General features: G+C 43.9%; 1 protein-coding gene and 1 long non-coding RNA gene across 2 annotated transcripts in view; both read right to left on the bottom strand.

Annotated features, from left to right (window-relative positions):
• Positions 1–8,452, bottom strand: part of tmem38a (transmembrane protein 38A) — a 35,729-nt gene extending 27,277 nt beyond the window's left edge. Inside the window, exons 1-3 of the mRNA XM_084318508.1 lie at positions 8,185–8,452; positions 4,634–4,790; positions 207–391 (exon numbers count right to left, since the gene is read on the bottom strand). Of these exons, the coding sequence (XP_084174634.1) occupies positions 207–391; positions 4,634–4,790; positions 8,185–8,308 (466 nt within the window). The 5' untranslated portion in view covers positions 8,309–8,452. The remainder of the gene's footprint in view (positions 1–206; positions 392–4,633; positions 4,791–8,184) is intronic.
• Positions 8,453–10,554: 2,102 nt separating this feature from the next.
• LOC311231983 lies at positions 10,555–11,195 on the bottom strand. Its single transcript, XR_014619896.1, has 3 exons — positions 11,112–11,195; positions 10,758–10,848; positions 10,555–10,668 (listed from the first exon to the last, which is right to left on the bottom strand). It is a non-coding gene; the product is annotated as an uncharacterized lncRNA (long non-coding RNA).
• Positions 11,196–17,561: the final 6,366 nt, after the last annotated feature.

Here is a 17,561-nt window from a genome sequence, read left to right as displayed (position 1 = left end):
GTAACGTGATGCAGAACTGTCCGCTTTAAACGTCTCTCTAACCATGGGAGCAAGTGAAACAGGGGGGAGAGGTGGAGTATATGAGAAACACCTATGAAAGACAGTACTAAACATCTCAAATACTGGGTTGATATGTCTATACAAATAAAGTGTATTATTATTATTATTAAAACTTTGATAGAGGAGGTGGGAGGGGAGAGACCCACCTTTCACGTAGCCGATGATGACCATGACGAAGAAGCCATGCTGGTAGGCGTGGGCGGCGTGGTGGACGCCGGCGGCGATCTTGCGGGCGCGGACCACCTCTTTCAGGGCGACCAGCACCAACTTGACGGGCAGGAAAGCCACGCACTTGTAGAAGAGGTTCAGTGGGCAGTAGAAGACCAGGTACCTGTGTACAGAGCGTTTTGTTTTTATTTGTGACCGAGGAAACTAAGAAAGACACGGGATGGAGGGCAAAGATTAGAGGGTCAAAATACTAGACAGTTAGGTGATAGAACATCCAATTCCCCATCGAAGCTACATTCTTTGAACTACATTCTGGTCGATGTTAAAAATCGCCCTAGAATGTTTGAAGATGGTATCATGGATAGAACTGTTGCTTTGGTGCACGACACACATCGACTGACCTATCTCAAACCCTGCCCCTCTTTTTTGATCCTCCAATCACAGCTGTTGCTTCCCTCTAGCAACAGGAAAACAACAGTGGTGATTGGAGGATCAAAAAAGAGGGGCAGGGTTTGAGATAGGTCATATTTTTTTAACAGTCTCTGGTCTTAAAGGAACACGCCAACTCTTGGGGAAATTTGCTTATTTGCCATCTACCCTGGAGTTAGACAAGCAGACAGGCCCGGACTGGCCACAATGGCCTGGCAAAAAAAAAAAAAAAAAAAAATTATTATTATTTTTTTATTAAATTTTTTTTGCCAGGCCATTGTTTCTAGTTGTGGCGGCGGCGCGGCGCGATAGTTAGAAAACCAAGGTGGGTGGGGAACAACCAGGATTTCACTGTCTGCGACAGAGTTGGAGAACTATCTGACTCTCTCTCCCTCACGCGGATCACACACACACAATGGAGCCGTGCTGCCGCTTGTGATTGGTGGAGGCGGGACCAGGCGATACAACTGATTGACAGCGGAGGCGGCGAATGGAATGGCAGATGGCACTCAGATGCAGAATAACAGCCAGGCAATGAGCCAGGTAGTGAGGGACTCGGGAGAGATACAGTAGAGCGAAAGTCAATTAACGTTGATGTCAAGATGGACAGTGGAAGAAAGAGAAAGGGTGGAGGAGAGAGGGATAAAACAAAGAAGAATAAAGGCCCTTACAGGATAGAGTGGTTAACTGTATTATAATAGTAAATAGAAAAATATATTGTGCTCTTGCTTTTTTCTTTTTGAAGGTGGAGAGAGTAGCATTGCTAGTGCCACAACAGTTTTATTTGAGGTCCATAACAGTACATTGTACTAAGCAATTGTTGGCTCATTAGTTTGTGATTCACATGCACTCAAATTCACCAGAATGCAGGAAATTAAGTCTTTGTAACAAAAAAAATCCTGGTGGGGGACCCCCAGACCCCCGCTTAAAAAGTGGCCTGATTGGGGCTATATTTCGCGCTATATCTCCCGGTATGAATTATTTCCCCAGTCCGGCCCTGCAAGCAGATACCCTTTTCTTCTAGGCTTAGGGAACAGCCGCACCGTTAGCCTAGCTTAGCATCATTCACTGGAAGTAGGTGTGCCAGCGTAGCCTAGTTCCCAACAGTCACAAAATACACTCCAAATACAACTCCAAAATGTTCCTGTAAACATGTTGTGACCTGTGTATTTACCACGTGGAGACATAAAAATAAATAATTAGACATTTTCATTTTCTAAGCAGATATATACTCAGAACTATCTTTTGCCGAACCACTGCTGCCTGGGCGCAGTGATTTCATCACCCCAAAAGCCCTGTTGCTTTTTGAAAAACTGGGCTTTTGAGGTGATGAAATCACTGGGCCCAGTAGGCAGGGGTTAGGGATGGGAATTGATAGGATTTTATCGATACGATTCCATTATCGATTCTGCTTATCGATTCGATTCTTTATCGATTCCCTGATCAATTTATAATTTAAATAAATAAATTGGAAATGCAACAGAACTAAGCTGGTTAGAATAACAACATGCAACTTGACATTTCTGATTGTCATTTATTGTTGAGCCCCCATGTCAGGGGCGACAGTGGCTCGGGAGGTAGAGCAGTCGTCTGGCAATCCAGAGGTTCCCGGTTCGATTCCCACTTCTCCCGGGCAGCGTGTCGATGTGTCCTTGAGCAAGACACTTAACCCCTAACTGCTCCCGATGAGCAGGTTGGCACCTTGCATGGTTGCCTCCGCCGTCGTTGTGTGAATGTGTGAGTGATTGGATAAAATGTAAGGAACAAATTGTAAAGCGCTTTGGATAAAAGCGCTATATAAAAAAGCAGCCATTTACCATGTCAGAAAAATACAAAAACTGTAAAAAATAAAACATTAACTATAGCCTACACTTAAATAAAATAATGTATTTGAGATTCTCTTAAAATGTATTTATTTTTTTATTCTTAAACTAATTTAATCTATTGAATAACAGGTCGTCATTCCTCTGACTTCTGTCTCACACACACACACACACACACACACACACACACACACACACACACACACACACACACACACACACACACACACACACACACACACACACACACACACACACACAGAGCTCCCTCCCCGGGCCCCTGTCCTGTAAGGTATTGGCTTGTGTTGCTACACGGACACATTTGTATGTTGCACCACGGTACTTCCTGTCTTACGGAGTACAGACTAGTAAACAAACACTCCGTCTCTTATTATATGTGAACTAAAGAGTACAAGGTGTACACAACAGCCCCCACCAGCTGTTTTATTGTATTTGTACCTGTACTATCCGCTGTCAGCTGTTTATCTCTCTCTAGGAAAAACCTGGCAGCGATAAGGGAATCGAAAGTCACGGGAGCCACACGGTTCCAGGCATCGGCCAATTAGGTTTTCGATTCCCATCCCTAGCAGTGGTTCGGCAAAATATAGTTCAGAGTATTATATCTGCTTAGAAAGTGAAAATGTAAACAAAAATGTATAATATTTCTCCACGTGGTAAATACACAGGTCACAACATGTTTACAGGAACGTTTTTGGAGTTGTATTTGGAGTGGATTTCGTGACTGTTGGGAACTAGGCTACGCTGGCACACCTACTTCCAGTGAATGACGCTAAGCTAGGCTAACGGTGCGGCTGTTCCCTAAGCCTAATGCATGCACAGAGAAGAAAAGGGTATCTGCTGGTCTAACTCCAGGGTAGGTGGCGAATAAGCAAATTTCCCCAAAGGTTGGCGTGTTCCTTTAAGCGCTGTCCACAAATATGACACAATGCTCATTTCCAGGGCAACATTATCAATATTCTATCTTATTTTAGGTGTACATTTACAATTACAATTGATGATTTAGCTGAGGCTTTTATCCAATTGTGTACAACAAAGCCAGCAAAGGTCCACCTCAGACGGTGGAGGGTAAGTGGCGTTGTTCGTCTGAGTAGAGCCAAACTCCAGTGCGTCACTTGGAAGTGCATCGTGGTATATAGAGACAAGGCGTACCGGAAGGAAATTACCACAACTCACTATGAAGGGGCCTTCACTCTACGTGACTGTTTAACGAGGGAAACCTCAGTTGCCTTTTGAGTTAAAATTAGAGCTGGGCCGTTAACGGTGTTAACGCGATACTAGTATTGCGCGATAATATAATTAACGCATTAATCTAAAAAAAAAAAAAATGTTTACCTTTATTTACCCAGGGTATAGGTTCGCTGAGCACAGAAGCTCTTTTTCAGGAACGCCCTGCTTCACATTCACAGTTCCATTCACACCTGGGAGCTGCCCAGTACAACCACAGTTGACACCATTGGCCACTGAGCAACTCCACTGGAGCAGTTGATTCAAGCCATGTCACATAGTTCAAGTTTGAAATGATTCTTTCTGTTTTGCTCCTGAGAGTGCTAGATACTGTACTGTACTGGTAATATTATTTATTTGTGTTAACTTCTGAATAAAACAACTTATTAAACACAAGTACATCTTATTGAACATTATTTTGATATTTCATTACCAATTATCATAGCAAAACAGCTTTTTCAAACAGTCTGTAATGCATTTTGAAAACGGGAGATGGGCTCATGGTGTAATGGGCCACCTGGCCTGAGAAACATAAGGAGGAAAGAAAAAGTAAGGACTTACTTCTGGTCATTATTTGGGTAGAACACACATATTTTGAATGCCTTCGGCAGGTTTTTTTTTTTTTTTTTTTTGCCATTTTAATCTAGATTAATCTAGATTAAATCCAGGATTGCAGATAGATTAATCTAGATTAAAAAAAATAATCTATGCCCACCTCTAGTTAAAATAAAGGTTTGAATGAATACCATTTCTTGGTACTGTGGTCAAAATCATTCCCCCCCCCCCCCCCCCCCCTACTCTGAGTCAAACCATAACGACCACACTTGACCGTAGCGAGACGTAGAGAGAGCTGGAAACGTTATATCTTCCTCTGTGAAGGGCAGAGACATTCTGAGGGGCTTTCTCACCAAACAGCTGAGGCCAGGAGGATATGGCTGTTGTGTTGGAAATAGTCGAGGGGGCTGCCTCCGAGCAACACGTCTGCCAGGATGTAGCTTCCAAAGCAGTAGAGCATGGCGCAGAGCCAGGAGGCCACAGGACTCCTGCGAGACACCTCCACCGCCCCTGTGGAGACAAGACACACCAGCGGGGCCCCTTTTTAGGAGCTCTCTTTCACACGCAGTCAAATCTTAGCCAATGCAGCGGCTAATCAGAATCAAAATCAGAATCAGAATCAGAATCAGAATCAGAATCAAAATCAGAAAGGTCTTTATTCCCAAGTAGTTTTCACATGCAAGGAATTTGATTTGGTCATTTTCGGTGCGACAAACCCTTTCACTGCCACATGACAGCCGGTTAACCCTTTCACTGTGACAATACAGAAGGTTAGCCCTTTACTATCACACAACCGACGGCGATGCTCCATCATTAGCATCATTAGCTCCGCGGATGCGGAGCTAATGATGCTAATGATGGAGCATCGCCGTCGGTTGTGTGATAGTAAAGGGCTAACCTTCTGTCGAGTGGCAGTGAAAGGGTTAACGGACAGACAATAACAGACGGATAATAAAATAAAAAGGTGAAATGAGATCAAACGGAATATGAACAAAATTAAGATAGAAGTATCAAGAGAATAGAATAGATTTATGAGATACGAATGTGACTACTATGTAGAAAAATACATTATGACCCATATCGTGAACAGTGACGATAGGAACCTTCTGTAATGTAGCCCACATGATGTCATCTCATGAGGGAGACGTATGTTGTGTGTGTGTGTGTGTGTGTGTGTGTGTGTGTGTGTGTGTGTGTGTGTGTGTGTGTGTGTGTGTGTGTGTGTGTGTGTATGCCACAATCCGTGTGCCATTATGTGCCAGGGGCTCGGGAGGTAGAGCAGTCGTCTGGTAATCCGGAGGTTCCCAGTTCGATTCCCGCTGCTCCCGGGCAGCGTGTCGATGTGTCCTTGAGCAAGACACTTAACCCCTAATTGCTCCCGATGAGCAGGTTGGCACCTTGCACGGTCGCCTCCGCCGTCGGTGTGTGAATGTGTGAGTGAATGGGTCAAATGTGAGGAACAAATTTGTAAAGCGCTTTGGATAAAAGCTGTTATATAAAAATGCACCATTCACCACTGTTTTTTTTTTTATATCCACTTTTCTCCTCCTTTTTCTGTTTTTTCTCCCATCCCAATTTCCTCTCGTGCCAATTCCCCCCTCCCCTGTCTTGATCGTTGCTCGCATGTGCCCCCCACTGGTCGGTCGTAGGGAGGGTTGAAGAATCTATCGCATGTCCCCTCCGATACATGCAGAGTCAGCCAGTCACATCTTTTCACCTGCCAGCGCGGACTCTCATTGGCGAGGAGTAACGTGTGGGAGGCTCACACTGCCCTCAACATCTCCTGTCCTTGCTGTGCAGGCGCCCTGACCGACCTGTAGGGGTCGCTGTTTACAACGACCAGATTACCACCCATCGACTCTCCTCCCCCGCTGACTCTGCCAATTGAGTCAGTATGACGGCCGGCCCAACCCGGAGGCAACACTGACAGCCGGATTCGATGCCGGTGTCTCTTGCGTTGGTGACGAGCGCAATGTCCGCCGCGCCACCCAGCCGCCACTGTTTCATATTTCTCCAAGCACGACTGAACAATAAAGTGCACACCCTGATTATGATGCCGTGTGACCTTAACTCAATATTGACACAGTGTTCATGTACACACAAATTAAATAACAGCTCATCACCATCTAATAGCAACCAGAAACGAATGCTTGGGTCTCTCTTCACGTGATGCAAAATCACACACAGCATGAAAACCAATCCCAAGCATTTGTCATCGGTACAACATGAACCGTGTGTGTGTGTGTGTGTGTGTGTGTGTGTGTGTGCGTGCGTGCGTGCGTGCGTGCGTGCGTGCGTGCGTGCGTGCGTGCGTGCGTGTGTGTGTGTGTGCGTAACAGAGTAAAGCTACACTATACTGCAGAGATCCCCAAGAACAGGTGGGGATCAGGGTCGAGGTCACAGGAGGTGATTGGTGCCCAACAGCTAGAAAGCAATCTGATCCCCAGAAATTCCTCCCTATAAATACACGGTGCTCCACAGCTCCTCCTGCCCTGCGACAGTCGGGCCTTAAACTTTGACCCCCCCCCCCCCCACATCCTCTCCCCATAGTACGGACACCACAGTTCATTCATGTGCCTCTCCATTATACGCTACGTGAACCCACGGGAATTGAGTCAAACACGTGTCGTGAATGGCGAGGATGAGTTTCTCGCGCCAAACAAACGTTTCTCCTTACAAGCTAAACGTGTTGGATATTTTTTTTTTTAATATACACTTTTTCTCCTTATTTTTCCAATGTTTCTCCCATCCCAATTTCGTGTTTCCAATTCTCCCCTCCCCTGTCTTGAACGTTGCTCGCATATGCCCCCCACTGGTCGGTTGTAGGGAGGATAGAAGCCTTGCATCACGTGTCCCCTCCGGTACACGAGGAGGCAGCCTGTCACATCTTTTCACCTGCCAGCGCGGACTCTCAGTGGCGAGGTGTAACCTGTGGGAGGCTCACACTGCCCCCGCCATCTCCTGTCTCTGCTGTGCAGGCGTCCCCCAACCGACCTGTAGGGGTCGCTGTTTACAACGACCAGATTACCACCCATCGACTTCCACCCGCTGACTCTGCCAATTGAGCCAGTATGACGGCCGGCCCAAGCCGGAGGCAACGCAGACAGCCGGATTCGAACCCGGTGTCTCTTGCGTTGGTGACCAAAGAAAATGTAGGGAAAACTATCTTCGGGACAGATTTGTACTCGTGTATTTAGTCTGTGCACATTCAAACATTAGGCCTGAAGTTCTGAGTTCATTATAGGCTAACCCATTGTTTTATAATCTAACGTTCAGATAAGGGCTACAGGGGAACTGTAGGTCGCTGCCTAGTGCCTACAATCACAATTTACAATCGCAATAGCACAAGACGGTGAAGAGGTACTTGTTCAGTGGTTTATTCTGTGTATTCAGGGTGCTGTCAGTCTAGACGCAGTACAACAACGTGTACAAGTGTCTGTGGCCCGTGAACAAGCTTCAACAGTGTCGAGTCTGAAGCCCACTGACGTCTATTTCAGGGACTTCTATTTATTGCTAGGCTGCCAAAGCTGTTGGTATGCAGAGAGGCGCTTCATCAGATTTCATATTGCACTCACTCCATTGCTTAAAAGGGGTTACATTTTGGAAAATGTTAAGCTTTAAAGAAAGCTGCATGGTTTAATCTCCTCTAGAGAAGCCGGTTCTCAGTTATTCCCTCACTTTGTATCAGGTCAAGTTGCAGCAAGAGCTACATGAAGACTGCTATGTTATCAAGTATAATATATATTACAATATAATAACTCACAATAACACACAGACACGGTGTGTGTGAAAATATAGCCTATTTGGATGTGAAATAAAAACTAGACAGATCATCTATAACACACATAAGGTACAGATTATATAGATTATTATCATTCAGACAACATTCACAGCGAGGACTCACCTGGTTCATACTTGAGGTACAGTATGGACACGATGTAATAAGCGAGATCGAAGACGGGGAACATTCCCATTTTAGAGAAGGTCTGGGCAAAGTCGCCCAGGTTGAGGTCTTCCAACATGTCCATGTTTCAGAGGATAACTCAATGCCAGCTCCACATAGATTATTGTATAATAATGATAATAATCACTGCGCTATTAGATTGTCCCCCTTCACCGCCGACCCGTCTTCACGAGTAGAGAGAGCCCCTGACACTCAAGCCTCCCTATTAATAACCCGCATCTGATCCGAGATCTGTTCCGAGCGTCTTTTCTCTGCCAACTGCTCTTCTTATTTGCTCGCTCCATTTATAGAGCGTTGTCGTATCGAGTAACACTTGCAAGAGGTGTGATGGATAGATAGGCTTTGTTCCCAAAGCATTGTATTAAAACACGTCCACTGCACCAGTTTATCTTCTAGAGAGAATCAGCTGCTGTGATCGAGCGTCTCAAAAAGCGCGTCTGCTTCTCGATGACGCTCCTATTGTTGCAGATATTATATATCATAAAATGATGCTAATCCTATATAGTTCACCGTTATATGATATCGTCCAGTATTACTAAGTCGTGTCTGACTATATTATAGGTCTAATAAGCTTGATGATGCTGCTAAACAGAATATATGTGCAGTATGTTATGAAGCGCTCTTCGGAGGACATTGCATCTTAAAGGCGCAGTGATTAATAGAGATGTCATCACGTCTGAATGATTGAAAACTTTATTAACAGATTGCATAATGGGTACAGTATAGTACAGCTCAAAACATACAAGTGTTAAGGGGATGCAGACCAGAGAAAGACTTTCGTCTTGTTTACATCAGGGTCCCCCATTTTCAATTCATCAATTCATCATCTCCGTCGGGATATTGGTCTTACCGTGAACGTGAACATTTGCTAACGGGACCAAAAAGTACAATTAGTTTGTTTAGTTGATTTTGATGGGCTGAACAGCCTTTAAAAATAAAATGCCCGGTACCAAACCCAGTGTTTTCTTTATATTATAACCGATTAAATAATGACAACGTCAACTATTGATGAATTAGCAGTGACTACACTGTATATAGTCACTGGCTGCTAATTCATCAATGGTTGACATTGTCATCTACACACATAACTATATAACCACCAGTCAGGCTGGTCATCAACAGTCACACGTAAGGGACATTTCTAACACAAAATTGCAAAGCCGAAGAAATGTTGGGGTGCCAAACCAGTTAATCCTTTATTTCTGTCCCACTTAAGAGCTCCCACTGCTCTCGCTTCGCTAGAGTAAGTAGATGTTTGTATAAAGTTACCTGTAGTAGACAGGGTCAATTTTCAGAAAATCATAACCCTGAAGGCATTTCGTGTTTATTTTAGGTACACAACATTTCTAGGGGTATTAAGGGGTGCTGAATCCAAATCTGCTGTATACCAAGCTCAAAAATGTCAAACAAGGCCTCAAAATTGAGAAATCCAACATGGCCGCCAGCACCAGGCCCTCTCTCCACAAAAACAGGTGCTAAACCCACATTTCTTATTCTACTGACATGAAACTTTGCACAGAACATCTGCACCTATGGAGGAAGAAGGTAGGAATATAGCTGTGGTGCAACCATGAGAGTAACAGGGTGTTTTGACTGTCTAACTGTAATCTTTGTATAGGCGAGGATACAAAAATGACATTTCTTCAGTGTTTGCAGGAATACTGCAGCAATTTGGTAATAACTATACAGTGTGGGACACCAGCATTGGAATCCCCCAAGTCTTAGCTTTCTTCAGGTACCAAGTTTATGCAAGTAGCTCTTATAAATCTGGATATATAAGCATTTTAATGTAAGCATGCTGTTTTAGGCGAATTTTCAAAAAATAAATGGTGGGGCTTAATGAGTTAAGTGTGACTACACAAGGTACAAACCTGAATTAAATGTGCTTTTGTAAGTTTTCTTACATGGGGGATCCAATGCCATATTCAGATTTATATCTCTGCTGTATACCAGGCTCAACATTTTCAAATAAGGCCTCAAAATTGAGAAACCCAACATGGCCGCCAGCGCCAGTCTGAAATCTATTTAAGTGCATATCTTTTTGACTAAACAAGGTAGAAACATGAATGAAATGTGTTTTCATATGTTTGCATACATGAGGAATTTAAAATCATATCCTGATTTTAGATCAGTTGTGAAAATGTTGCTTGAAACTCATATTTATAGCAGAAACGGTGGTCGTTATTGATGCATAACTCATCAACCAAATAAGAAAGAAAAGCAGGATGATCCCAGGCCATGGATTTATTCATCAAACTCTTTTCTCTTGCATTATTTTAATTAACATGCCATTTATGCAAATGATATAGTCCTTAATATTCGTACAGTAGCTTATGTACAGTAATTTATTGTCAGTCATCAATCGTATTCAGGCAGGTGTCGCAGGTGTCTTGCAGTTGCATGATTCATCCAATGCCACTTTTCCTGAATAGAATAGAATAAAATAAAAAGATTATTTTACCATATCAATATAAGTGAATGTACGTTTGAATACTTGTTACAGTAATCCTTACAGTGACAGCTTATTCACACTCTTCCTCAGTGTTCCGGCAGGTGTTGACTTTCTTACAATTGCATGCTTCGATACATGCCATGTGACTCTTCCTGAATAGAATAGAGTAGAAGAGAATTGAAAGATTATAGCCATCTCTCGTACAAGTATATTCGAACACATGATACAATTGTCCTTACAGTGATTTATTCTGTTCCTTCATTCCTTTTTTTCTCTCTGTTATAGGCATATGTTCACAATTCTGTTAACAACAAACAGTCTAGAGTATAGAGTCTTGCAGGTGGATATGCTCTACCACATCATAGTTTTACAATCTAATAACATTGATCACTATCAGCTAATCCTTCATACATACCTGCAGCTGCAGCGTTGGCTGAGGCACTCCTTGGTACACCCACATGAAGTGAACTCCCTGCAGGCTTTAGGCATGGGTGGCAGAGAGAGTAGCTGTGGCACTAGCTGTCCTTCCTTGTGTATCCACCCCATTTCATCAACAGGAGGAAGATCAGGGTGTGGCAGGTGAGCTTGGTTCCAGATGCTTGCTTGATAGTGTGAGCGCATGATGTGGAACTTCACTGCATCCGAGGTTGGTGGCAGAGTCTCGTGTGGACGGCCTTTGCAGAATAACTTGACTCTTGCTTTGTTGCACGTATCCACCTCAGGCACACCATAGATCTTGCAGATGAATCTCTCTGTTGATGTCACAAGATCTTCTGTGAAAGGGCCCTTCCCAAGGCCAGCAAGATCAGTGTGATGGTGCTCGAACACCTGCCAGGCTGTTTTCTTTCCATGACCACTGAACTGGGACACACTGTCACATCCGGTGAGGGCATGGAAGGCAAGGATTGTGTCCAGTTGATCATCAGATAGTAGCTTTCTAATGTCATGTACTGGAAAATATTTTGGATCCTTTGATGTCCCAGCTTTCATGTAGAGATGCGTACATCGGATCCTGTCATAGTGAGCCAAGAGTAGAAGCAGCACATCTGTGTCACGCGCTGACACGACGATTGTTTCCATTGGAGCCTGGATGCAGTGTAAAATCAGTCGCATATCAGCTTCCTCATGGTCAGCACTCAGAGAGGAGACTTCAAGATCTGGATCTGTTGACTTGACGGTTGTCGCTTCAGCAAACCCCCCTGATACTACAACTACAGGTTCATCATCCGGGCTGTGTTCTATCAGGTGGTTTGAGAGTAGTTGAGCGAGATCTGATTTGTTGTCTTCAAGGGCCATGAAGCTCGACCAATCGGCAGGAAGTGGAACAGACTTGTTTTTGATTTCACGACGTACTGGTCTGTGGCGCTGTTTGCGTTTCACCCTTGTGCCTGTTTTGATGGATTGGTCATGGTATCTGTCAAAGACGACATCTACCCTCTGGTATTTTGCTCCCATCTTCAACACTGTGTCAGTCAACTTGTTGGCATAGTCACCAAATGTTGTAGTGTCAGGTGGCTTTCCGAGTGCCATTACCAGAGCTTGGCCATCAATGACCAGGCAGCTGGGTCCCTGAAGGGTAAGATCTGCAGGGATTTTAACTTGTTTCGTCAGTATATTTGCTAACACAGACTTGTTGGTGGAATGTAGACTCCCGTTAGTTGTGGCCAGAGATGGCGGGATGGGCATGAGCTCATGCTGGAGAATATTGTCAAGGTCTACCTTACGACCTGCTCTGTAAGCTGTGATGAGCCTTTGTAGAATCTGCCTGTCCACTTTGATGGTGTTTTGCTTGTTCTTAGAAAGTTGCACAACTTCATACAAAGAGGCAAATGTCTTGGCTTTGTTCTTTCGAATGGGTGATTTCAGGTTCAGGTGCTGGTCACTATCTGGAGGTTCACACAAACGTTTGTCCACAAACATGTTCAGTTGTGCCTGTCCAAGGTGTTCTGCGCCAAGTAGGGATTCTTGAATCTCCGGTGTGACTACGTCCTTGTTGATTATGTTTCTCAGTGTGTCACCCCCATCTTGAAACACTCCGTGCTCTTTCAATGACACACAGAGTCTGCTTTCATCAGTGTCGTCTCTCTCCATTCTACTCTTTGTGCACTCGGTGTGTGTGTACACATCGTCTTCTTCGTCTGTTGTCAGTCTCAGCATTGTTGTTGTTGTCTGAGAAGCTATGACTGTTCTCAGATTATATGACAGTGTCCATCTCCTGAGGGATGTTTCTATTCTGGTGATTCCTACCAAGCCTCCACTCTTTTTTCCTGTAGCATTGAGCCACTCTGTACTTTGATCCGCTGAAACCTGATTGAAGTGTCGATCACTGCGTTTTACAACGAAGTTGCCTCTCTGAAACTCGAGGAGGATTTCTGGTGGGAGAGCAGACATCTCAGCCAGGTACACAGTACCCCACCGGGCGTAGTTGATATGATTGTACCTGAAGAAGAAGGGCAGCATACGTTTGAAAGCATACAGGTGGAGATCCCACAATCCATCACGTTGTGCTCGTGTAAAGTAGAGTAGGATGCTGACCATAGTCATGTAGTCCCACCAGAATGCAGCGTTCGGGTCATCAACTACAAGCAATGCAGCAAACTCCTTCATCGGCTGCTGGAATCTGTCTGTAGAAAGTAAGTCGACCATCTGTGCGATGTCATCAGCAACTGTTGATTGGCAGAGATCTGTGAGCTCAGCTCTCAGGGTGACATCAACTCCATCCAGATATGCATAAAGCCGTGGGAGTAGTAGCTGCCAAAGAGCCTGCAGGGTAAGTTTGTGGGTCCTCATGGCACGTGCATACCCCTTTCCTGCCATGACATGCTGAGCAGCATTTGCTCCCAGAAGATCACACTTGACCCATAGCTCGCTCAGGCCAGAATCAGCCATGTGTTGTCCGATCACACCCAGGAAGTTCATGGAAATGTGAAGGCCTCCGAGGCAAGGGATAAGCACATCCTTGTATTCTTCTACTGACCACTTCAGTTCCAATAACTTCGGATAAAGTGCCTCGTCCACTGTGAGAATGACATGTTGTTGTTCCATTGATTTGGCGACATGGAGCACTCGCTTGACGACTGTGTTCAGTGTATCGAGTTCCGATGCAGGAGCCTGGATGATAGGTAGGTACCCTACTGTAGTTTTCTCTGGGTTGACTGTGCTTGCCTTTTCATTGAACAATGTCCAGGAAGGCATTGGTTTCTGAGATGTCCTGGACATGTGGAAAGCCATATCAGTAGCTTGTGCTTTCTGTGCTGCGGGACATTGCTCAGATGACTGTGTGAAACAGTCTGCTGCTATTACACCACTGAATGGGCGCTCTGTGATTCCTCTTTTTGGTGCAGGTATGATATCAGTCATTGCCTGGGGGATGTTGAGGGTTTCTGACTTGGAATGAAGATAAATCCCTTCCAGGAGATCACCTACAGGAGGACCACGTTGCCAGGCAGCCACTTGAGTGGCATGGAATGTCCCTTTTCCATCCAGAGTGTACTCGTTGATGTCGACATTGTCTGTTGAGAAATGAACAAAGCGCCCCCTTACTAGATTTAGTGGAACAACAGCACCGTCATCATCCATGGTCTCCAAGGTCTTCTTAGCCAATGCAGTATCAAGTTTGAGTACATCACGGTAACTCATAACATGACCTGCCTGGTGAAACATGTTTACCAACTCCTTCGAACATGTGGCTTGATGAAGGGTACTGGCCAGTTCTATGTGCTTCGGAGTGAGGAACTTGTCTCCACTGGCTGTGTACATAAGATCCTGTGCAATGCTGCGGACTCTAAACTGTCGTTTGGCTGTGTTCTTATCATCATCAATATTGTCATCCTCCAGAAGGTGCTGACCACCAACAAGTTGAGGAACATGTAAAGGCTGTTGGGTATGCTGTCTATTGCTCTGTTTTCACTGATGTCTATCCCTTCTTGTTTGGGATGAGAGAGCATGTCCCTTCGGATCTGCAATGCTACATGCACCATGTTTAGGAACATATCTTGATCCTCATGTTGGAATGTAGGAATGACTCTCTCAATGTCTGCAGAGTCGTTTTTCACCATTGCTGATACTGGAATATGCCGGTATTTGGATGGAACCAAGACAGTACGAGGTTCATTTCAGGGCTGATCATGCAGTACAACAAAGTCGTATATGCCCTCAAGATGATCAGCTATTTGTTCCTTGAATGTGTTCCTTCTGCTCAGAAATCTAGATGGTATATCCAGTTGAGCCTCATTAGCGAGTGTATAGTACCGGTCCCACACATGTACAAGATCCAGAATATCCTCTTGCTTTGCTGATTGTTCAAGTTCTTGGCAAAGCCACTCCAATGGCATGTCTGTGCTCGTTAGTGACATTTCTTCCAGGCGTTTGGTCCTACGTTCGAACTTGGTCTTGCAAGTCTGGTGATAGCTCCCTTCTGCAGCAGTAAGATCATTTACACAAGCTAGTCGCACTATTAAGAATGAGTCATACTTTGCTGCTTGTAGTATTCTGCTACTGACTCTCAAATCTTGTATGTCATGTAGTGCTTCTTTACGAACTTCTTGGCAAAAGATACATTGCTTCCAATCCATTGGAGGGATTTTGCTGCGTAGCCTAACATTTTGCATAGTTGCTGTGGATGCACAATTTTGAGAATTTTCTTCGATCCAGCCTTCAACCTTTCAATTTTACCTTTATCCATGTATGGCGCTCGGCAATCCCTATGCCATAAGAAATGGTGAGGCAAGTCTCCTTGAAATATCTCTGTAAGTCGACTAGTTGCATCTCGAAAATTGTCATTATGTAATTTTGACCGGAGTTCTCTGATAGTGTTTGCTGACTGGAGGCCATCCTTACTAACTTCCATGAGCTTTTGCTTTTTGTCTTTCTGACAGATGATGCACAACTGCAGCTCCATTGACACTACACTTTCTGTCGCTTCAGCCATGGTTTCAGTCACCAATTGACTAATTCAAACCTATAAGAAGATTTGAACAATCTTAGGATAAGAATGCAAACTGTAAGACATATGTATTGATTTAGCTTGCTCATTAAGACAGAAACGTTAGCCTGTCGTAGTCTGGCCTCTAAGGCTGAGCCCGAATGTTCGAACGTCCGAACATATTAAAAAAAATAAAAAAAAAATAAAATGTTTTTTTCCTTTATTTTTTTTATTTATTATTATTAAAAACGAAGGTTCAAACATTTGTTTGAAAAACCCTGACGAAGTTCGAATCCCAAAAACAGGGTTCTGGGACAGCCTTACTGGCCTTGTGAGATCACAGTAACATTAGCTAGTGACTAGCTAATCCCAGCTAAAAACTTGCTGACTAATGTTAGCAGCTAACAGGTAAAGCCAGCCAGCCTCAGCCTCTTCTGTGAGAAGTGTAAGGCTAGGCTTCTTTCTGAGATCTAAATATGATAAAAAGCTACAATTATTTACACATCAGACACTACAATCACTTAACAACATAAAATGTCAAATTATCACATCAAAACAATAGCCATGACTTTACCTAGGTAACAGCTGTTATCTGTCCCATAGCAGAGCAGCCATTCTTTGAGAGGTGAAGGTGAAGTGCATGTTGGGAGGGACATGTGGATGGAGAAGGGGGCAGGGGTTGATAGTGGGGATGCAAAGGTTCCATCACAGCACATCTGCCAAATTCTTTGGGAAATAATAACAATAGCTGAGAAATTATTCATAGTTACAATTATTTTTTCACTATCTATATCATAATGAGATATAAATCTGAATATGGCATCGGATCCCCCATGTAAGAAAACTTACAAAAGCACATTTAATTCAGGTTTGTACCTTGTGTAGTCACACTTAACTCATTAAGCCCCACCATTTATTTTTTGAAAATTCGCCTAAAACAGCATGCTTACATTAAAATGCTTATATATCCAGATTTATAAGAGCTACTTGCATAAACGTGGTACCTGAAGAAAGCTAAGACTTGGGGGATTCCAATGCTGGTGTCCCACACTGTATAGTTATTACCAAATTGCTGCAGTATTCCTGCAAACACTGAAGAAATGTCATTTTTGTATCCTCGCCTATACAAAGATTACAGTTAGACAGTCAAAAACACCCTGTTACTCTCATGGTTGCACCACAGCTATATTCCTACCTTCTTCCTCCATAGGTGCAGATGTTCTGTGCAAAGTTTCATGTCAGTAGAATAAGAAATGTGGGTTTAGCACCTGTTTTTGTGGAGAGAGGGCCTGGTGCTGGCGGCCATGTTGGATTTCTCAATTTTCAGGCCTTGTTTGCAATTTTTGAGCTTGGTATACAGCAGATTTGGATTCAGCACCCCTTAATACCCCTAGAAATGTTGTGTACCTAAAATAAACACGAAATGCCTTCAGCACTTTATACAAGCACATTTTCTGAAATTCTGCCTAGTCTATAGGCAGAATATTATAGAAAGATCACATGTTCACGCTCTTACTGCTTTGTTACCCTTAATCCATTTATACGAGAAATCAGTTTACGGAACGCTCTGACATACATGACAGTTTTGTCTTAATAAACCAGTATTCATCCCACGCCGCCATAGACGTTATTTTCCTGTATGCAGCCCTTGTTTCTCGTACAGTCTGAACAGCTCTGGGATCCCCACAAACCCGGGGGACCACTGTACATTGGAATACTGACAAAGCCATGCTTGGTCTTTATTGTACAACTGGGTTAGGACATTTACATTGGCCAGTTTCGAATTGCAGTCTCCCGTAGGTGTTCTTTGAGAGTGTTTTTGAAAGTGGGTAGTGATTCACATTCCTTTACAGCTGTGGGTAGGGCGTTCCACATTGATGTGGCATAATTGCTAAACGTGTTTAGTCCCTTGTTTGAGCCGAATCTGGGTTTAACATGATT

The sequence above is a fragment of the Notolepis coatsorum genome, assembly GCF_963971535.1.
Source record: "Notolepis coatsorum genome assembly, chromosome: 7".
Classification (NCBI taxonomy): Eukaryota; Metazoa; Chordata; class Actinopteri; order Aulopiformes; family Paralepididae; genus Notolepis; species Notolepis coatsorum.
The sequence above is the reverse complement of the archived record's forward strand: the minus strand, read 5'-3'. Positions and strand labels throughout refer to the sequence as shown.